At 37.4% G+C, this 23,595-nt stretch overlaps 1 protein-coding gene across 1 annotated transcript in view; it reads right to left on the bottom strand.

Moving 5' to 3' along the window:
• LOC306761311 (unconventional myosin-XVIIIa-like) overlaps positions 1-23,595 on the bottom strand; it is a 61,221-nt gene that overhangs the window by 20,246 nt on the left and 17,380 nt on the right. The window contains exons 20-31 of the mRNA XM_079247436.1: positions 21,362-21,448; positions 18,707-18,845; positions 16,994-17,153; positions 16,698-16,884; positions 15,903-16,128; positions 15,596-15,705; positions 14,380-14,445; positions 12,760-12,888; positions 890-1,033; positions 595-684; positions 305-424; positions 83-197 (exon numbers count right to left, since the gene is read on the bottom strand). Of these exons, the coding sequence (XP_079103562.1) occupies positions 83-197; positions 305-424; positions 595-684; positions 890-1,033; positions 12,760-12,888; positions 14,380-14,445; positions 15,596-15,705; positions 15,903-16,128; positions 16,698-16,884; positions 16,994-17,153; positions 18,707-18,845; positions 21,362-21,448 (1,573 nt within the window). The remainder of the gene's footprint in view (positions 1-82; positions 198-304; positions 425-594; positions 685-889; positions 1,034-12,759; positions 12,889-14,379; positions 14,446-15,595; positions 15,706-15,902; positions 16,129-16,697; positions 16,885-16,993; positions 17,154-18,706; positions 18,846-21,361; positions 21,449-23,595) is intronic.

The raw sequence follows: 23,595 nt of genomic DNA, 5'->3' as shown, positions 1-23,595 counted from the left end.
GTGCCCTTTATTCAAGTGAAATACTAGAAATTATCTTCATATTTGCATTCTAAGTGCATGGACAGTTTGTTTCTTAACAAACCGGAATCGTCGTCGTCTTCCAACTCTCCATTGAGTTCTGCTGTGTTCATAAGCCGAGCTTCCATGACCTCCATTTCCTGCGCTTCTACCTGTTTCTTCATGGCATCGAACTTAACCTGGGATACACAATCCCAACAATGAATAAGACGCCCCAGTCACAGTAAATGGAATTCTTTAAAGTTTTGTAGTGAGACAATGCGATTTTGTTTTAGTGTGTATTTGCCTGTAGATCCTTCATGTCCCTCTCCAGATGGAGTCTCTCTGAAGTCTCAGTCTCCAGCAGTTGGGAAGCTGATTCACAGGCGCTCCTCTCATCAGCAAGCTCTGCCAGCAACTCTGCGATCTGAACACATACAAGGAATCACATTCATGATGTGAAGGAAAATGACCAAATTTTCGTCATAGTTCTTGCACAAGTGGCTGATCAAATCTGAACTCAAATGAAAGTTCAGACTCCACCGCCAATTTCAAACACCATTCTCCCAGTGTAATGACACAGACAAAGGGACCCACCCTGCTCTCCAATCGATCCGTGTTCAGTCTCAGCTCATTTCGTTCCTTCTCCACTTTCTCAAGCTTCAGTTTCTGCAGCTGAATCTCCTCCTGGAGCAATGTATTCTACATGTTATCTTACACTTGAAACTGTGAAATATTGTTTAAAAAATCATGAAGTTAAAAAAAAAAAAGGCCTTGATGACAAGAAGTGCTAAAATGCAGTAGCAGGTAGTACATTTTTAAAGAGATTTAAGACTGCATAAATATAGGGAAAGCATAGGGTGAGGTGGATCATTTAGAGAGGTCTGCTCACGTCTTTGCTTTGCATCTGCTCCTCTGTGAGCTGGACTTTAATGAGGGGCTGCACTGTAGTGAAGAGCTTCCACCATGGCCAGTCCTTCACACCATGGTTCTTCTTGATGTTTTTCTGGATGCACCTGATTGCTAGATCTTGAATCTAAAACACACAAGATATAGAAGACCACATAGAAATGCTCACTTGATTATAAGCATTTGTATATATATAAATGGATCTGCACAGACTGAGTCCACAGCATTATTATTATAATATCAGATTTGACTTACTTAGTTCTTTATATGAAAGGCAGCATGACAAATTATCTAAACTGCACTGATGCATTCACTACAGGGTGTTAATTAATTATATGGATTTCAAAGATTCAGTCTAATGCACAGGTATACCATGTTGGCAGCGCTTAAAAACAGAAACTCTCAAATACTTTCGATAATAGATGTTTTAAAAACACTCCATTTACTATGTCATCCTCACTACTAATGAACAAAATCTGAAAAACATTGCATTCTTCATTGTTTTGTTCTGTTGCCTGTTTGTGGGCAACAGATATCCCAAGACCAGCCAACCTCCCTTTAGAGAGTATCTGCAGAGTGCGTTCCAAGGCTGGAAGCTAATTTTTGATTAATTAAATCAAACATGTCGGCAGCTAATTCCAAGTATTACACGATTTCCATGCTGCTTATGCATGAGGCTCTCTAGCAGCAGCAGATTATGGGCAAACCCAATTAGAGCAACACAATTCTCAGCATCAGGTACATTTTGCCCTGAAGGTTCTCTCTATAACCAATTAGGATTTGTCACACAGTGAAAGCTTTAACATGCAACAAAATGCAGCAATTCTCTGACAGAAGATTTAAGCCGGTCTCACTTGTCACATTTAGTCTAAAAAGAATAGGGAACAAACAAAAGATTATGCTACATGAGCAGCGAGGATAAATATTATGGTATTCATATCAAATTAAGACGGTGATACAACTGTACAATTGTATGACAGGAATTACAATTCTGAGCCAAGATAAAGAAATAAAAAGACATATTTTCCACTCTTTTTCTGTGTTAAACACATGTGCTTGTAGTGCATGTGCAGGCATTCCATAGAGTACACATGTAAGTCATGAGTGCTGCAATGCACGACTGCATACCCTCTGATGTCACCCATTTCTGATGTGAAGACTAGTTTCTGGGGAATTTCTAACAAAATGATGCCTTGCAGAAGAACAGTGCCTGTATTTGCAAGACGGTCTCAACATGAGCCTAATGGTCTGCTTTGTTTGGATAATTTTGTAGTTCCTAAGCATGTCAAATGTGATATGAAAGATATATTTCCGAGAGCATCAATCATTTCTGTCTGCATTAGCACTGGTTTGGAATCACTAAAGGTGTGCACTACACTAAGACTTTAATACAAAGGAGAAAAAAAAGACTGTATACCAATACAGATATATTGAGACAGGCCTTTCCTACTATCCAGAAACACTGCCTGATGATTTTTAGTGAACCAGCATATGCATGCTGAACTGATTTGATGAGGGAAAAAAGCCACAAAAAAAAAAAAAGAAGAAGAAGAAGAAGAATTTGTAGGTTATTTGAAGGACAAAATTCCAAATTCAGCAAGAGCCCACTGACGCAAATAACAGACTTTAAAAATGTCAGACTGTCCCCTTGAGGAACAGCTGGACAAAAAAAAAAACAACAAAAACAGTGATTTTGCCATCTATTGTCACATGGGCTTGGCACAGCTTCACAAGGTTAACATGCCAGGGAAGATAAAACAAGGGAAATTGTGACTTCCTGTCACATCCATGCACATCAACCAACAAGTGCCTGAGAGGCTTCACCAGTATTCATTTGTAACTGTTCCAGAGGCAAATTACCATCTACTGTACCTGCTAAGACTGGTTACTTCAAACGGTGCAAAAGGTAATGGAACCCTATCAGTTTTCAGCGTAATATCAGGGTAACAGCAAGGGTGCAACCGGATGTTATTATACAGTGATTATTCAAAGATTCAGCAACAACATACTCTATAAATATTCACGCTGCAGAGAAGGAGAGATGGAAATCAGTCAATAAGCCACCGTGGCCATTTATCTGTTCCCCAACTCTGGTAGGGACTAACTGAGTCAAGAATAATGTAAACAGAATGAAAATCAATGGGGAAAAATTATTGCAAGGAGAAACTGTATTTACCATTTATGCATCAGCTGAATGGGAATGATTTCAGCATATTGTCGCCGTTTGCGAAACATAACAAAAAGGGCTCGCATACGGAAGCAAATTTAATCTTGATTTTTCTTTAGACGCAAACCTCATTCACTCACACAACTGACTCGAAGCATTTGCCAAATACTAGTAGAAACTTTACACAAAGTAAAACCCCTCCACTGGAAATTAAATCTATTCTTACCAGTAACATGGTTTTGGGAGGGTTTCTTTGTTTGCTTTTTCAGTGCAGAAACACCATGGCTAAGCATGACCTGCAGCATACCAATAGCATGTTTTAAAATGGAAATTCAGACAGAAATGGTTTCAGTTCAGCTAACCACACATATCTATCTAGTAAAGTTAAGGAAGAGGACTTACCAGGAAAAGAAACCAGGCAGGAAATTAACTAAATTCTTTTTAAATCAATATAGATGCTTCTTTTAGGAGTTTAATGAGTGTGTATTGAAAAGTACTGGATAATGTGAAGGATTAAAACTTTTGGAAGTAATCAGCTTTTTGTTAAAACCTAAAGGTCAAAACTAAAAACATTTTTTTATGACTGTGAAATATACTCTCTGGCTACTCCAGCTTCCTCCAACTGACAAGACATTTATGCTAGGTTTATTGCTATGGTTAATTGATCACTTGTCACATGTATGTCGCTTTGGATAAAAGCGTCTGCCAAACTAACTGTAGAACATGCCAAGGTTGCCATAGTCACACAGGCAGGTGTGTGTGATAGACTGTTACCATAATTAACCAGAGCTTTGCATGACAAAGTTATGCATTTGCTTTTAGCCATTTGTGTCACTCCTCCCTTCAGATTTATGAAATACATCGAGCTTTGACATTACTATTAAAGTATTGATTATTCTCACCACAGAGGCCAGATCGTTCGGGACTTAACAGTAGATCGCAATCGGTACTTATCAACACCCCACACAGATTAGATATGACCCACAGTCCGAGTTTTACGGTTAAATTATTTTTTACACAGCATCTGTGCTAAGCTTCAGTCCTGAGCTCCATCACTGTCTGCAGGGCAGTTCAATCTCACTGTAAGTAAAAGTCAGATGTGTTTATTGGATTTTTTTTTTTTTTCAAGTTTTCAGATCTTTCTGAGCACATAATTAACAGACAAAAAAAAAAAAAGAGACTGTTCATGATCTGCTCCCTCTTATGTGCAAATCATCAATCACATATATAAAAAGCATGAAAAGTTACCTTTTTTACCCATTAAAACTTTTTAGTGTAAAAGTCCACTAGGAAGTAATAAAGAGGGTGTTTAAACTGCTTCCTTGACTCAAAATCAGATGCAAAACATGCATGTATTTATGGAAATGATGTTGCCCAATGAATTCAGGGAAAGTCTTTTTAATGGCTTCAAGCCAGGTTCAGACTGCTGAAAGTGTTGATTATAATTAATGTTAGTGGCATATTGGTTACAATTAAATATTCTTCTTTAAATGTGATGTTTACAATATTTTCAGTCCTCATTCTCTATTTTTAATATATGCATATACTTTGTGTTTATTTTACAATTGCTGGTAGTGAATTGTTGTCAGACTACTTATGACTGAGGTGCGAGGTAGGACACGCCACACTAAAAGGTTGAATAAAATGCCATTTACACTACTACTTCCAGTTTTCTAGAGAGGCTTGTTTGAAACTCCTCTTGGAGTTGGGAACCACGGCTTTTGACCAATCTAATACATTTGAACTAGCCAGGGCTCCTCTTGTATATGGCAGTGTCAATGGCAGAGTTTAGATGTGGCTTGATAATGGAAGACCTGATGCTCATTGACTTGGAAGTTCGTAACCTACCCAACTCGACAACTACTATATATTGATTACTAATGCTATAAAAAGACTGACCAATGGGTGTTTTCCTTTAATCAGCAGGAAAAGATGCCCAGAACAGGGTTCTTCCACCAGATTTGCATTAATACATTATTATGGCAAACACTTTTTTTTGTTTGTTAACCAGCTATGTTTTGACTGGATCAAAACTTGAGTATCAATAAAAAGCCACCTGAAACAGTATCCAGGTTGGGACATTTCTAAAACAAAACCCATTTGTATAGCAGGGAAATACTCTAACTGTATATGGGACCAAAAGCTTCCAAATCACTCTCACAAAGCTTTTCTCTGACCAAGTGCACATTTTTGTTTACTGTAACTGGTACCTTGTTAACCTGTTTTTAGGAAATTTCTATCTGGTTTTAATGTACACTGAAGTACTGAAGCTGGTTTTTTTTGTTTTTTTTCAAAGATTTTAATGACCTGTTTTTAACAGTGGACTGTTTTTTACACGTAGATGGACAGGTGTAGAGAGGCTGAGTGGGCAGAGAAAAAAATGGCAGCTTAGTTTGAAAATTACTCCAAGTTCAAGTTGCATTCTTCCTACACATATATATTTTAATCTTTTATAAAAAAAATAAAAAAAAATAATAATAAATAAATAAATAAAATAAATAAATAAATAAAAAAGAACCATTTTTAAGTTTGATTATCCCAAATTTATCTTCACAAATCTGGCCGCATTGATGATCATTATGTTCTTCACTGATGTCTCACTCATACATTCTACAACTACCCACTGGCTTTTGGCAGAAATGCACCAATAACATGTCAAAAAACTTTCTGCAGATCTAAAACTTTTCTCCCACACAGCCATGTTTGGTCAGCCAGAAGAACACAAACAGTTCTCTTATAATCAGTTAGATGCCTTATCTTTTACCTCCCTACTGGCAAGGCCACTTTCAGTCTTCTTGAGAAAATCAACTGGGTCTCCTTCCAGCACTCAGTGACTCAGAGATATGCTGTCCTTTCTAAAACTAAAAAGGTTTAAAGATTCAACATGAAGTAACTTTGGAAAGTTTTTTGATCAGCGGCATTGATTCCTAAAATTCTTTCGATTTATTAAATCTTTGTAGTTTAGTTGAGGTGGCTAAATATTTCATCCATCATGTTCCTCTAGGTTATATTGTCACAGTCAGAGTTCTTTGCCGTTGTTTTCATATTATAAAAAAATCTAATTTTTCATTATTCCAAAACATCCACTTTAACAAATGATTACTTACTTCTCTAATATATTCCATCCCATGACACAGTTATCTTGTAACAAGACAACCAATGTTATTCACTTTGCCTTTCTGCATTTTTAATGTTACATTTGATCGATATATGCAATAAGAAATTGTACTCCATATTGATTTTATAGACAATAACATTATGGAGTTTAAAAAATGTATGAGTAATGTTTTCATTTCAGAAATTTGGTCACCTTACAGTAATTTGGCTTCTAGCTCGAACAATCTAACTTCATCTTTGTTTCTAATTCCTGACCTCAGTTAACTTGCTGCTGGCAGTAACTTCATAACTGCTCTGAAGACTCCACAGAAAGATCAATCTCTTTCAACTCATTTTCAATAAGCTTTCATACTGATTCTTTAAAATGTCGGTGCTTTTGAAACAGGGATTATGTAACATTTACATATCTCACAAGAGGAGCTCAAAATCATTTTAGTAGATACATAAGTCACTAACATCACTATCATTCAGAAATTTAATCCCTTTTGAGTGCAAGCTCATTATTTGAAATCTAATGATCTATTATTGTTAAAGACTCTACAGAAATAGGATTCAGAGTTACATACTAATAGGGCAAAAGTAAAAGCAAATATCTTAATATAACCATATACAATATTACAGTAATAGTATACTTTATAAAAAAAAATATATATATAATTTAAAGGCATTTAAAGTAAAGCTATGTCATCCTTCTTTGATTTTAAAATGTATATATGGTAAGGGTCACTGCATCTGGACCTCAGCAGGCTCAAATTTCATGTGAATAAAATCCATCATATAAACACTACATAAGTTCCATACAGGTTAAAAAGATTATTTCCTGGATGGTGGTGAAAATGCTAAACAAGGCAAGATAAAAGAAACTTATATCTCTCATTCAACATGTCAACAACATGGCAAACATTAGAGATTGTGCTATCCAGTATTACTTACTGGAAGTTATTCTCTGTAACAATGATATTATACCCTGATCAAACAGTGAAGTTGGAGTTAATATCAGCTGGGAGAGGAATAAGAAAAGTTATCTCATTAAGGACAAAAAAAACAAAGCAATGCTAAAATATCCTCTGCCTACCTTACCTTCAGATTACATAAAATAAATAATTATGTACAATAAATACACATTCTGACGTCTACTTTGTCGTCTTACCAAGAATCCTTAAAAAGCATTAAGTGCCACCAACTTTTAATGAATATATTTCACTCCAAAGGAGAATAAAGTTGTAAGATATCCATCTAATTATAGGCCAATTAGTCTGCTCTATCTGCAGTGTTTCAAAAAAAAATGTTGGCTGTAAGACTGCACAGCTTACTAAACATTAGATACTCTAAGTGGGCTTCATGAAAAATGAATCTGCATCAGACAAAATAAGATGTTGCATTAAACCAAATGTGCACAATTAGTTGCCTTTGCTTTTTATGGATATTATTCAGTGAAATGTAAACGTTCATACATGATTAACGGGAAGAAGTCTGAGTTTGTTGGAGAAAGTTACATACAAGTTGTTTCCTAAAGGACTCAAAAAACTGGGAATCAGACAGCTGTCCTAAAAAAAAATGTAATCCAGTAATAAAAAAAAAGAGAGAGTAAGAAACTTTAAGAACTTATGCTGTGGGAGAAAGGTAGCTTTGGAGCTGGTATGGATAGTGATGATGATGCTGATCACAATTCCCTTTTTGATCTTTTTGAGCTTTGATGGCAAACTCAAGAGTATTTTACTGGAAAGGAATAAGAGCCTGAATTGAGATGAGAAAGATTCTATGGTCACACACTTACAAAGGCTAAATTAAGACTGAACCAGCAATTAGAGTATTCCTGGTGAAAGATTTATCTTTTCAAGAAAACACAAATTTTCAATTTCTATTAATTCAAAGGTGGCTTAACTACACAGAGAATATATACTGTTAACATAAAAATGCTTCAATGTGACACAATCCTTTCATCCATGTTATAAGGACATACCAGCATTTAAAGCAGTAGGGTGATAAATTGTTGTGTTTTTGATTGATTTGTAGTTTTAATCTTAAGGGTCAGTAACTCTGGAATTATTCACAAATTAAAACCTGAATCCCTCAGATTCAGAGGGACTGCTAAAAAATGTCTTGTGCCTTGAAAAAAACAAAAAAAAAAACATGGCTTCATAAATATGTTAAAACTGATGGCATTCAGCCATCAATACATTGGTTGCCTTTCTGTTAATGTTCCTTAGCTGTGAGCCAGGGTGAGGGCACGGTATTTGCAATTTGCAAGAGATTCAACACTGCATAAAGCGCAGCAGGCTACAGTATAAATCTTTAATGAAATAGTCCTTTAGAGTTTTGTTTTTTTTTGACAACAGGTCATGTCTGCATAAAAATTCAGATCAATGTGGCAAGTCTACAGCGGATGTGCAAAACATGGCAGTGGTTGATGGAGGAAGCCATATCATACTTTCCTACACATTTAATACCGATTAACAGTCAAAACTAAATTCTTAAGGGTTTATTTGCACTGCAGTAACAGAACAGTTGTTATTAACTTCAGAATATTGTATATTTAGTTTACCTGAGGACACCGTTTTCACACCATACAAGCGAGTTGTCAGAATATAAGCTGCATCACCACACGAAGCTCTCACAGTCCTAATAGAGTTAGTCTTCCCATAAAAACATGTTTTGTTCTGCTTTTTTTTTTTTTTAAGAATTCACATCAAGATTAAAAACCTTAATATGTGTATATATATATATATATATATATATATATATATATACACATATATATACACATATATATATACAGAATGGGTATAATATACATCTGAGGAATGAGGAATCTGACAGGTGTGTGTGTCTGTCTGTCTGTCTATCTATATATATATATATATATATATATATATATATATATATATATATATATATATACATATATATATACACACACACACACACACACACCTGTCAGATTCCTTATATATATATATATATATATATATATATATATATATATATATATACACATACACTATTCACAAAAAGTTAGGGATATTCAGCTTTTGGGTGAAATTTCACAACAAGCCTAAAATGAATTCAAACCTGTACAGGTGAACTTAATGTGATCTTCTCTAAGCTTTTAAATGCACATGTTCAACTGTTAAATGTTTCAATAAATTTTGCACAAGTTGCTGTTCTCTAACAAGGAGCTTAACAGCAAAAATCACGGCAGGTGTGTGATCCTTGAATTGACCAATAAATGTCCTGGTTCAATTAGAGCTGGTGTTTAAACAGTTGTCCTCATCATGCTGTTCACATTTTGACATCATGAGACCAAGACGACACCTAACAATGGAACAACAGTCCCTTGCCATTGCGATGCTTCAAACAGGACGTTCTCAGACAGAAGTGGCCACTGAGCTTGGAGTGTCACAGAGTGTCATCAGCAGGTTGCAACAGAGATATCGAGAGACTGGAAGAGTCACAGAAAGGCCTAGAAGTGGACGTCCTTTGGCCACATCCCGTGCTGATGACCGCTACATTGTGAACACTGCCCTGAGAAACCGGATGATGAATGCCACTCAACTCCAGGCAGGTTTAAGAGAGGTGAGAGGCACCCAAGTGTCACGTCAGACCATTCGAAACCGTTTCCATCAGGGTGGTCTGCGTGCTAGACAACCTGCACGGGTACCTGACCACACCACCAGGCACAGGCATCATCGTCTTGCATGGGCCAGGGAGCATTTACGCTGGACGAGGAACCAGTGGGCCTCAGTGCTGTTCTCTGATGAAAGTCGATTCACACTGAGCAGAAATGATGGCCGGCAACGATGTTGGAGACGTCAGGGAGAGCGCTATGCATCAGCCACTGTTGTCACCAGGCGAGCTTTTGGTGGTGGCGGTGTTACAGTGTGGGCAGGGGTGTCCACTTGGTACAGAACTGCCCTACACTTTGTGAATGGTACAGTGACAAGCCCATACTACCTGAATAACATCATTAATCCAGTGATTGTGCCCCTACATGAACAGCACAGGCCTAATTTCATCTTCATGGACGACAATGCTCCTGCTCATCGAGGCCGCATCATCAGGGAACGGCTTTTGGAGACTGGTCTACCTCAAATGGAATGGCCTGCACTCTCTCCAGACCTGAATCCCATTGAAAACCTGTGGGATCAGCTGAGCCGTCGTGTAGAGGCTCGAAACCCTGCACCCCAGAACCTCAATGACCTGAGGGCTGCCCTTCAAGAAGAGTGGGATGCCATGCCTCAGCAGGCAATAAGTTGCCTTGTGAACAGCATGAGACGTCGTTGTCAAGCTGTAATTGATGCTCAAGGGCACATGACGAGATATTGAGACGTTCAAATTTTTTGTTGTGGTGTAACTACCATTGTTGTTACCTTTTGTGTTGAATGAATTTTTTTAGATGAGGAAATCAGTAGTGCATCCTTCTACTTAAATGTCTTACTTTTATGATATTATATCACTGTAGCATGAACATATTGCATTTTCCATAAATTTCACCTGAAAGCCAAATATCCCTAACTTTTTGTGAGTAGTGTATATATATAATATATATATATATATATATATATATAAATCTGACCCAGTCAGATTTGTTTTGTAGAGTGTTACAGAAAAACATGCGAGTGGCAACACTTGAAATTGACATGCTCAGCTGCCACCAGATTAATGGAAAGCAGTGCATGTCTGAAAAGGGCTTTGGTCCACATATCTGAAGCAATTCTTGCTTTATGAAATTGTTATTGGCAGAAACAGAGCTGAAAAAAAGAATTTAATTGAAGAAAGATGAATATTTAACAGACTTGGAGAAAAGTGGAAGAAAAGAAAGTCATTAAATCACAACAGAATACTGGGTTGCTTTATGGTTAATTGTTTACAGGGCATCATGTTTTGTTTTGCTCATACATTAAAAACTGACTAAATGTAGAAACTGAATAGAGTGATTTAGACTGGAAGTTAAAGCTAAATGTTCAGTGAATTGAAAAGTAAAGCTATGTAAACTGTTGTCTTGTTTATTTATATTTTGTTTCATGAATCATGTCAAAGGAAGTCTGTGCTGGGACTTTGGACTTTTTTTTTTTTTCTTTGCTTGGTACATTGATTGTTTTTGTTCTGTTTTTGCTTTTATTTCTTTGGTTGGGAAAAAGAAAATGATGAACATTTTATTTCAAATAAAGTCTGAGTGGTTCATTTTGATATTGTGTGTGTGTGTGTGTGTGTGTGTGTGTGTGTGTGTGTGTGTGTGTGTGTGTGTGTGCATTTACTAAGGCTAATTTAAGGTATTATTTTGCACAGGACTCATTGGAGCAGATGCATTTGAGAGACTAGCCAAAATATGCACAGAAACTTGTTCACAGTTTATAAAAAGCCTGTGTACTTGTCACTTGCTAGGAACTGCAGCAGATGTCATCACAATCATAACTGCATTTAACACGTTACCCTGCCAACCCAAATTGAGTTTCAGATCAATAAAACTGAGATAAAATAAAGTCTAATCTTTCTATTACAGATACATTAGCAGGAGATAGGGGGCATGAGGGGGCAGAGGGAAAATTTGTATCTTTGCTAATGGATTTTGTAATTGCCCTGTTGCCAGGCAATTTTGAACAGTTCCTTGCTGTTGATTTTCATCATGTTCGAGCAGATTGTGGCACATTAGGCTCCTAGCCTGCTGTGCTGGCTGAATAATAACTTTTTGAATTCAATAAAGAAAATGCGTTGATTTGTTGAAAATATTTAACTGAATTTTTAAACCAGTAAAAACGGTGCCAACAGCAGAGAGCGGAAGCTCGTGTATTCATAACATACCAATTAAACTTATTGAGAATATAGCTATGTAAAAGATTTACTGCCATCATAAACAAGTGAACAAGATATTTACTCCTTTACAGCTTGTCATAGTGGACAGAGAGCAGTAACATTGATTCTGTTTCTGCTGGTTCATCACCAGTCAGCTGAAGCAGCACATTCGCTTAAACAGTAATCACAGCGATGGAGTAGTGCAGGCTCCATACATCACAAGAGGGCATGTATGAGGTCCAGAGAAATGGAGCTGCGCGTGCTGGCAGAGAAATGGATGAGCGGTGGAGCAGGTGGATATGTGAGTCAGCAGCGTGTTTGATAAGGCTGCATTCTCATGGCGCACACTAATACAGCGCTTTAGAAATGGACATCCCTCTAGCTTGGTAAAGCTGATTGGATGGATCAAAGGGATACAGGGGGTATGGGCAATAGATTTAGAGTACTTATTTGTAATTAACTGAAGATTTGTAGCACAGCTAGTTAGATCTACCTCAAGACCTGAACAGTCTATAAAATTAGCTCTGCAAGCTTCAGCTAACATTCCTCCCTTCATCTATTATGTCTGTGCTACAATGACAGTAATGCTTGGCACATTTTTTTTGCATATATCAGCCTCGCTTCTTAAATAAATTTACAATGTACCAATTTAATTTTCCTCATATAAATTATATTAGGAATTTTTTTAAATTCAAGAATATACATAAAAGAATTACCAATTTTTGCAACCTTGAATTGTTTTAGCCTGAGCTGTTTATGTTACAATGCTGACTTACCTTTCTCTTCTTGAAGGCTTGCCGTGCAAGATACCCTCTACAGGCAGCTTGGAACAGGGTTAGGTTGCGCTTTGTCTGCTCATCCCTCTGTTCTTCCAGCTTAGCCAGTGTGCCAGCTCTGAAGAACAACTAGACCAAAAAACAATTAAATGCATATTAGTTAGAAAAAACATAAGATGCCACTTAATGCCTATTTTAGTAAAGAGAAAATTAGATCCAGGGGCATACTTTAAATTGAAATACTGGGGCAAAATTTAAAAAAAAAAAAAAAAAAAAAAAAAAGAAATGAGTTTAAAAGTAAACAAATAAAACAAAGCAAAAAAAAAAAAAAAAAAAAAAAAAAAAAAAAAAAAATCAATAAGAGCCAGTGTAATCCACAGACAAGAGTGTGTTATCTCAGTGATAAAGATGAGATTATGTAATCATCCTGTATAATCAGCCTTGTCTGACTATCTGGGTTGAAAGGTAAAACAAGGATAAACAGCCAAATAAAAACAGATCACATCATGGTTTTCGATACTTTTGATGGCGTTATCTGTAGCAATAGAATCCAAGTATGATGCCAACAGGCTACAAAAATAAATAAATAATAACAAAACTAAACTCTTTCCACCCAAAGTCTTTCTACATAAATCAGTGCTTTACAAATAACAAATTGATATTTGGTCTAATAATAACACAGCAGCTGAAAATAAGTGAGCAGCAGTTGAGAAACCTGCAAACAAGTAAGGAGGAGCAATGCATTCATCAGGGATTGCTACCTTTCAAAATGCTTCAAGGGCTTGAGCAAAAGTTTGTCTTTTATCATGATCAGATGCTGCGGTTCTTTGTAAAAATGTGGGATGATATGCAGGCTTTCTACATGTGACTATCTCTGATGGCAGATTTTATCCTTTGTAGAGCTTTGAATCCACTGCTGGAAGGTTATTTGGGGCTGGTGTAATTGGCATGCAAGTGAGACAGGTTGCTATGACGCCAGTGGAATGCTTTGTGAATGGCCAACTGTGCTTCTCTACTTCTGAGCACATTTCACACTCCAAAGTCATGTGAGGCTACCTCCAAACCATTCTTATGCCATGCGCTTTAAAAGGCTCTTGCACGCTGCGCATTTCTGGGAGCATAAGTTCCACTGTTTTGTTTGTTTCCTTTTATTTCAGCTTTAGCTGATGGCCACTTTCCAACTGATAGGATTAGACCCGATTAGACCTCAGTTTCTAAGCAGTGTTTACTACAAATACTGTACTAGGGTTGTGGGGGATAGAAAACAAAGCGGAGGCCATTCACGGTGGAAATTTGCTCTAATGACCTGAAATTAGAGAGAGACTATCTGTCTCACTGTCAGACAGGGTAAAGACGTGCTTTTTGGCTAGCCACTGACTACAAGACTAGAAGAAAGGACAAGGCAGCTCTCCAAAATTAGGATAGCAAACAATTCTCAAAGAGGGCCTGCTGTAATGAAAAACACACTTCCCCAGGCAGCAAGTACCATTCAAAACTAAACAACGTAAGGTGTGCTGCAGTTCTGTTGTAAGAGTTTAAAGAGGATAGAAAAAAGCATTGATTCAAAGCAAAGTAACACTAAAGCTGTTCATTTCTTTGAGATGTGCTAGCATTACTCACCTTACTCAGACCCATATGGTAGCTGCTCTTCTCCAAATCCAAAGACTCCAGTAGCTCCTCCACAGCCTGGGTGAAAGCGTACATGAACACAAACAAACACACACACTTAGTCTTTCAACAGCTGGATCCAGCAGTAATGTTTGCAAAGACAGAAATAGTTCAGTAGTACCCGATTCTAAGTTGTTCAACCAGCAGCACAACACTGTTCTTGTTTCCTTCAATCCATTTCCACATACATTTCATCATGAAACAAAGGCCGTACACACAGGAAAAGTTTGGCTCCTCCACAACCCAATTACAACTTGGCCCCCAAGAATCCACCTGCTAGCGGATTATTCTTCATGACACCCTGGCGTTGTTATTCCCTACTGCAGCTTTCAGTACACACATCCAATGCAGCGGTACACCATCATCAGCCAGCTGTGAGCCACTCGTTGGTCTGTCCATCTACCAGCATGTGTATACTGTAGTTGTATTGTTGTCTCAGCCTTTTCTCTCTACTTGAGCCTCTAGCCTGAAAGGCTACATCTAGATTACACCAGGAGAGGTTTGCCTCGAATACTGAGGGGCTTTTGTTTGCCTGTGTTTCCACAGAAACTCAGCCCCAATACACTGAGACAGAGGAAAAGAGCCGTACTCTCCCTTAAACCTATTCTTTTTCACTCACTGCCTCATTTCTCTTTAGGAATCAGCTTTTGTATTTTTTTTTTGTGTGTGTGTTCACTTTAACTAAAGCCCCTCTTGCAGAGGATCACTGGGCAGAATATTCTCATTTATAGTTAAATACCTACGAATGAAATTCTAACCAGTGAATTTAAAACATAAGCAACACAGCTATTTAAAAAAAAAAAAAAAAAAAAAAAAAAAAAAGCAGTATGTCAAAGTAACTAGAAACACCTCAGCAGCTACTTATTGATGCAGAGACTGCAAAAGATTACAAGTGCATCTAGCTGAATGTTAGTTTATAGCTTTGACTGCAGTAAAACACTCCCTTAGCCACAATTCTGATCTCCCTCTTTCAAGGCCACGACAGCGATGAGGTTAAGTTGATTAGGTCATTACTATAGCTCTGATAAATGTCTACTTCTCTGTCCAGTGGCTGCTGACAAACCAGGAGCAGATGTAATGAAGTTGTCTCTTCACAACATCAATCTTCTCTGAGCTTGGCCCCCGCTGGAGCTGTACATTTTACCCCCTTCCCTACTGACTGACTTACTCTCTTCTCGTCCTTCACAATGTAATTCCTTCCATGCTTCTTGGTGAGGTGCGGAGCCAGCACATCAAAGCGACGTCGAAACTCAGAGAACACCATGTGGTCAGGGTAGCCTGCAGGCAGTTGACATTGGACAACATTATATGTTGCTAATATTTGTAAAGAGCAATCATAACGTTATGGTAACCTCATTATAGGAATATAGCGTTCAGTCCTTTCTCTCCCTCACCGGCTGTCTCAATACACATGGGGTAAAGCTGCCTGTACTTCTACAACTGTCTTAAGTATGTGATTCAAAGAGCTGCTTTACCTTGCCTGTAGAGCCGCAGAGCATCAAGCAGTTTGGATCCACGTATCTGAGCACGGAGTAAAGCTACATCTAGCTGCATTAAGCTAGGATCTCCAGTCTCCCCTTGAGCCTCATATTCCCCTCCTTTGAACAGGGATCCACTAAGAGCCTTCAGGGCATCTGCCTTTGGCAATATGCAGTGCACAAAGTGAATCCTAGACCTCCGCACCATGTCAAGAAGAGCATCCTGGAGAGGACAGGATAGAGTCAAGGACAATAACCAAAAAGTTTGCAAGGCAGAGCAGCATCTTCTAATCATATATATACACACTTAAACAGCCAGGTTCACTTAATTGCTTTATACAAAAAACTCTTATACATAACCTATCACTATATGAGGATTAGTTATGGTTTTCAGCTTAAATCAGGTATTAAAGTGTCCATCTACAATTGACTTTGTTATACTGTCGGAAGGCGCATACAGAATGAGATAATCATATTAAACAGTTATTAAAAAAAGGTCATATCATTCAAAACTGTAGGTAAAATACACATGGAGGTGTGTCAAAGTAACTGGAAGCAGTTCAGCAGCTATTTTTTTTTAATGAAGAGTTTACAAAAGTATTGATTTTAACAGTATACTCTCACTTTTATTGCAGTAAAACTTGCATAACAACTCTTAAAGCAAGTTTCAAATAATCTTCTCTGGCAGAAGTCCAACCAAATATATTCCCAAAAAAAAAAGCCCTTCATTTCAACACCTTTAACCTATTTCATGTAAACAATATGACAGTTTGATTTGTTCTCTACTCTCACCACTTGCAGCTTTATTTGGATGCACAATGACTTCTTCTTGATGGCAGCGACCCCTGTGGTGAAGGTTTTCCTCATACTAGTAGCTCTCCGTAGAGACAGCTGGGAAACGTTTTCAAGGCCAGCAATAGAGCCGGACAACACGGTAGCGCCCCCTGCTCGGCTCATGAACAAGGAGCTGATGATCTTCCTGCAGGGGACGCACAGCTTTAGCATTGTACTAAATAAATACAAAAGTAAGGTTTGGTGTCTACTGTACATCAGCGGGGATACACTCCAACGACATGATTGACACTTACTTTTGGGAGTCCTGCAAGAGGCTTAAAGCGTTGGTAGAAGCAGGATTCTGTTTGGCATAGTTCAGCCACCCACGGGCGTCATACTCCACCCAGTCGGTCCCATGACTGTGGCCGAGAAGGAAGTGATTTTCCTTCTCACTCCTCAAAAGCAATGTGTGACCTGATGCAAATACAGCATTCACAGTTAGTTTTCAAGACTCAACTGTGTTCTTAAAAGGTGCCAAAGAAGAGCTTTTCAAAACAAGAATTTTTGTTGATCACTCTATTACGATTAAGCAGTCACAAACCAACATAAACATTACTAACACAAAAATAGAAATAGGTTGCTTCTGGTTCATTCAGTTTTAAGGGAGAAAAGTTTTTATTTAATGACTACAAAGAAGTAGTTATGGGTTTTTAAAAAGAAAAGAAAAAGTGCTCAGCTGAATCTTGAATCAGGTATCAAAGTGTCCAATCTACTATTTATTTTGTTATACTGTAGAAATTAAGTATATGAGGAAAAAGATAAATATTATAAGGCCTCTGTTGCAGTTAGCCAATAGCAGCATATTTGTTCCATGGCCTGGTAAAACAAACACAAAAACAGAAAGTTACTTAAAGGTCCTGTACTATGCAAAATTCACTTTCTAAAAGGTTTTCTAACAGTCATGTGTGTCCCCATCGCCTGTGTATGAGGCAAAAATGACAAAATTCTGTCACCTCCATCACAAACTTCTTTCGCTTTTTAGCAAATTTATGCTTTCATGGGTGAGCCTGATCTTCCCTTTGTGACTTCCCAAAGGGAAATAACCACTCTCCTCCGTAGTGGAAACTGCCATTGACACACACGCCTGGCTAACTGAGCCTGCCCTCAATTATCAGCAAGCAGGCACCAGCAAAATGCAGGAGGGCTGTGGAGTAGGCATGGAATAGCACTGTTCATGAACATTTAAAGGTTCAGATGCAGAAACAAGAGATTCTCTGTAGAGGTCACTAGAACAACTTTTGGATTGGCTGAAGTTCAGGATGTCGTAGGACCTAGAACACCCATATGAAATTGTTGAGAAAATCTATATGGGACATTTAAAATGGACCACATGAAGCTGCTCACAGTTTTAGTGTTTAGTCCTCAGATCTATCCATCAGTCCTATGACAAGTAAATCAGTCTTTTTTATATCATTATATTTAAAATATCTAAGACATACAGCTGAAAGACTAAAGCTTAAATTTGGCCTTTGAATGTGAGGTCTGCAACATTCTTTTGACTAAAATATGGAAATATATATTTCCCCTCCCTTTGACCAAGTTGTATGAAGTAGATTTTCAAAACTTGTGACTTTGCCACAAGTCATTAAGGTCCCCATTGTTACACAAGCCAAGGATTTCTGCTACTTGGCTCAATTAAAAGATTGAAAAAACTATTACTCACACATATTCCACTTTTAATTACACCTTTTTTTTTTTAAATGACAGGATAAAATAAAAAACATGTACCAGCAAGGCTGTGCCACTGAAACAAGGAGGAGAAATCAGTATAGTGCATCTTCTGACAAGAAAAAACCCTGTTTTGAAGAAAAATTATCAAAATGTAATGTTTCTTTCTAAAAAAAGCAAAAAAAAGGTGAGCCAAACTTAATACATCAAGACCATATGCTCAATATTATGTAAAAACGGTTCATTGTGGCTTTATATATGAGTGTGTATCTGTGTGTGTGCTCCTACTTGGACCTCACCTTTAGTCTCACCCTCAGCTGGTCCATAGTAGCTGAAGAGACGTCCCAACAGTATTTCCTCTGATCCCCCAGGCTGCAGCGCCTCCTCTTCCATCAACCACAACAAGCCTCGAGCCTCATCTGTTCGAACTGTGCGCACCTTTCAAAGAAAACACAAAAACACATATGCTGAAAATCCCACTGGAAAGTCTTACTGTCGACTGAAAAGATTCAGTTTCATCTTTTTTTTCTCCTTTTAATTTTTTTAACCCTCATTACTAACAGTCTGCCTCTACAAAAAAAACACCACATTTTATCTCAAGAAAAAAAACCCACCTTGCCACAAGGACATTTCGCTTGTTTAATGAGAATGCATTCATCAATCAAGGGTATATTTCAAGCCTTTATTATTTATCTGCCTCCTGGGTACATAAAAAAGGATAATTATTCTGGAAATTCTCCCTTTGTAGCTGGTTGCTGGCCTCTGCAGTCAGCCTCTTGAATAGTAAAAGTAGTTTGACGCATGTTTTTCCAGTCTGAGTCAGCGAGAGGCCTGATAATATTATAAGAAGTAGACATAAGAGTTTTAAAACCATTTATGGTCCTTGCGTCCTTCAGCAGCTGCTGTAAAAAAATGGTATCATTAATTTAGTTTTTCTTATAATAAAAATAGCAACTGACAAAAGTTAAATAAACACACAAAGAGAGAGAGAAGGGATTAACAAAGTCATGCAATTACTGACTGATTAGTATTAACAAAGAGGAAACAAAACTCACTCACGAATATGTTACTATGCACTGAGTGAATGACAAACTTTATCTTGCTGTAGGACAACATGTAAGGACATTTATAACACATATTAGCATTTTTTGTTCCAATTACACAGACACTAAAATAATATTTCAGCTAGGGAATTAAATGGTATACCTTTTTGGTCAAACATATTGAGCATAACCTGTTTTAGTTATTAAAAGAAAAATTCTCTATATAAAAAGGTTGCGAAAATGGAGTAAATGGGAAATGCCTGAAACGGCTCTTGGAAGCTTTGCCTTGGAACCTGACCAACAAAACCAAAAACTATATTAGTAGCTATGAAGAAGTTGCATTGGGGACGTCCTTATCAGCAGAGCACACTACACTGGCAGCAAATGCAACACAGGGTATCAGTTTGGAAGAGACATATGACAAGTACAAGGCTTGCAATGAATTGAATGTTGAGGCATTTTGTGATAACAGACATCTGAGCTATGACAGAAAAAAATATATATTTGTGGATGAGAAAAATCTTTGATCAAAATGTCTTTTCATTCTAAGCAACAGACCTCTACAGCAGACTTTAGAAATGACTTTAAAGAAGCCATGTTTTTTTTTGTTTTTTTTTAATTGACTTTTTCTTTTTGTGTGCATGTGTGTATGTTTGTATGATGTACTGTGGCTTCCTGCTTCTGATGACGCTCCAGTCAGAGCGGGGACCCTTTAAAAAGTAAAGCACTCAAACCAAACACACTGGAATTATAGCAACATGATCTATGATTCTTTAAACTCTGCCATTTCTGTTTCCATGGTGCAGATCACAGGCTGCAAAGGCCAAACATTGATTTTCCTTCTTGAAGTCAATTCCCTAACCTTTCTATTCTCTTCTCCTCTCTTTTTCTAGCTTCTGCAAAGCCAATACTGCACAATATTGTGACACCTTGTGACTTAAATATATTTACTGCTTAATTATAAGAAAGAAAAAAAAAAAAAGAGCATAAAATAAATATCATGTTAAAATAGGTAACGAGGGACATTTAGACACTTTCATAAGCATAGGCATTCAGTAGCAAAATTATTATACTGGGACTGCAGAATATTAGGTAAATGTGATATTATTGTATTTTGCTATAACTATATAACTTGCAGCATATAAACAAATGCCTTTACTCATGTCATCTCAGGTGTATTAATGAGGGCAGAGCTCCTCTTCCCCATCTGGGCTTGGTAGCAGCTGTCATTAATATACCTGTGTTGCATATTCTGTTCTAGGTAGCAAGGAAAACAATAACTATTAACTGTTATGGATGAACCCCAATTTCTCCTACAATCCTGCAGTGGCTAGATAAACTGAGGAATGTTTGCTTGATGGAGCACTTAACTGCTCGGTTGCACCTACAGCTGCCTTTATTAGGAAGAACATGGACCCTGTTGAATACCTTTGTTATTTCCTTCCCATATATGTGTGTATCAATTATTTGTGCAAAGAGTTATGTATTGTAATGTGTATACATTGTGTCTGCACATGCATTCCTATGGCTGTCTAAACTGAGATTTTCAGTACCGTATATTAAGTATTCCTACACGCTGACTGTTACTCCCTCAAATGTGGAACATGTGATTTGCTCAAGTGCACAATTTTCTGTGCTATAATTGGCTGTTAATGTTGGAAAATGGCAATAAAATTAGAATAAATAAATGCATCTGTGCTTGTTTTACAGTCAAAATTTCTTTGCCGTATTATGATGGTGTCTTCAAAATTAAAAACACACTGATATTACAAAATATGACAAATTTTCCAGATGTTGAGCAGCCCTTTATACCAATACCAGATTTATCCACGCAGGAAAACGGATTAAAAATACAGAATAAGCAACGACAAAAATTGGAAGAAAAAGCAGAAAATGATAAACTTTACTTACTAGTGTTTGGCTTGAGGTCTGGTCCACCACGGACACGGACAGAGAAGTGCCAGACTCAGTATCATCGAAGGACAGCTCAATGTTCTCCTGGAAAAAGATAGAAAAAAAGAATGGAAATCATTAACACAGCGTTATCATGTTGAACTTGTTAAATATATCATTTTCCATATGCAATATGGAGGTTGTTTTTTGTTTTTTGTTTTTTTTTTCAAGAGTGCAAATAAAAAATGGAATTAATGAACAAATGTGTTTTGTTTAAACCATTTTTTTAAGACTGAGTTTCTGAAAGTCGTTTAGGGATTAAAGAAGATTATGGCATCTAAGTTGGTTAAAGCCTTTCCACTGGCACTGATGAATGTTTAATCAACAAGAGACTGATATTCATGAGAAAGCTGAGGATATCATAGGATACAGTTTTTCTGGCTGTGCGCCAACATTTAATGGGTAGATTTATACATTTATGTCCCGTGTACAAGCCCCCTTCTCCAAGAAAAAAATAAAATAAAACTGCATCAAGCACCTTCTTGCTGAAATGAGGGTCTCGGGAAAGAAGAAGTCTGCTTACAATATTCTGTTTCCACACAGCTATGAGCCAACCTTCTGACACATAGTCTCTCTATGACCCTGACTCTTAGAATGTTATTATCAACATGCAGTGTATTTCATTGAGGCAACTTGCTTTCCTTTGAAATAGATTCAGTCAATGACTCTGGGTTCAAGCTTCTTTCCACAAAGAGAGTAAGACTGAAGGCTGGATTGCAGGTAATGTTCATACATTGTTTCCAATATTTTCTGTCTTATTTTGAACAAGTTATATAAATATACTTGACTAAGTGGATAAAACAATAAAAAAACAATATTGTTAATAATAGTTGATTTGTTGCATGTTTGTTGCAGCTCATTATGAGTCAGATAATTCAAATTCCTGATTACCTTTTATACCCATTGTACCAAGCAAAAATGCCAGGAGACCTTACAATTGTAAAGATTACTATTAGGGACACTCAAATCAAAAGATAGAAAAAAATGGCATAGTCATTCTAATAAAACTGAAAGCTGTAACAAATATTGTAACAACAAAAATATTTGGCATTTATGCCTTTTGCTACAGTTACACTGTGTATGGAAATGCTGAAAGATTCATTTACTGTTGCAGATGATAACATTTCTGGGATGAAGAGGAAATTATTACACTGGATTCCCTTCAGCAGAGCTAAACGGGCATGAAGCAGCTCACAGTGAGAAAGCGCAGGTTGCACTAAAAGTGGTTGAAAATGTCAGTAACACAGCCGTGACAGAGGCCATGTTTAAGTTGACTGTGTGTGTGTGAAGTAGTCTAAACGACACTTGTTATCTGCCCTGCAGCGACCGTGAGCAGAGAAAGCACATGCACTTCTCCCAAATGTTTCAGTATTCATCAGCTTTCCAACAGAAATCATACCTCAGTACTGACCTGCCTGTCACCGTTATTGTTAACATTGTGTGCTGTTTTAAATGAGTTTGACCTAGTTTAGGATCAACTTCACAGCTACTTATTTTTTTCAGACTGCGCTGACAGGAGAGAATTACACGGCACCGATTTATGCAATACTTCATTTCACTCAAATTCTCTTTCTCTAAGGAAAAGGACGTGGGTAGAAAAATAGGTGGGAAGTCCTAGGATTCTTGTTCACACTATTTAAAAAGGAAAAATGATCTGGATTTCTGGTTAATGTCAAGGTGTTATCAGCTAAGAATAATATCTCTGGGATTACAGCTGCGACAGCTGGGATGGACTGATATATTGCGAGTCAACAATCTCTCTCATTTGTCCTTAAATAAATTGTTGAGGATGACTGTGCCCTGTTATTATGGTCCAGTCCTGGTAGAATGAGCTCAAAGAAGGGCAGAAGAAGAATAGTCTCTTCATCAGGGAGCAACGCCACGGCTGTGCAGCTGGGCGTGTCTCTAAAAGACAGCTGTGAGTAACTTTACTTTGATCTCAACAGAAGAGGTGAAGACTGGCATCGCTAATGAGAAGGTCTAACATATGAACCACTTTGACTTGTCACAGCTTGTGACAGGTGGGACGGATAGCGTATCAGATGTGTGAACACGTACACTATTGGAGTTGATATATCTGAGAGAAAGCGGCAGACAAAGGGAAAGGGAAAAAAAAAAGAGGTGGGAGGATGATAGAAACAAGGAAAGTGAGAATGTATGTATGCGCAGCACATTATCCTCCATGCCCTTAC

The sequence above is a fragment of the Telmatherina bonti genome, assembly GCF_933228915.1.
Source record: "Telmatherina bonti genome assembly, chromosome: 10".
Classification (NCBI taxonomy): domain Eukaryota; kingdom Metazoa; phylum Chordata; class Actinopteri; order Atheriniformes; family Telmatherinidae; genus Telmatherina; species Telmatherina bonti.
The sequence above is the reverse complement of the archived record's forward strand: the minus strand, read 5'-3'. Positions and strand labels throughout refer to the sequence as shown.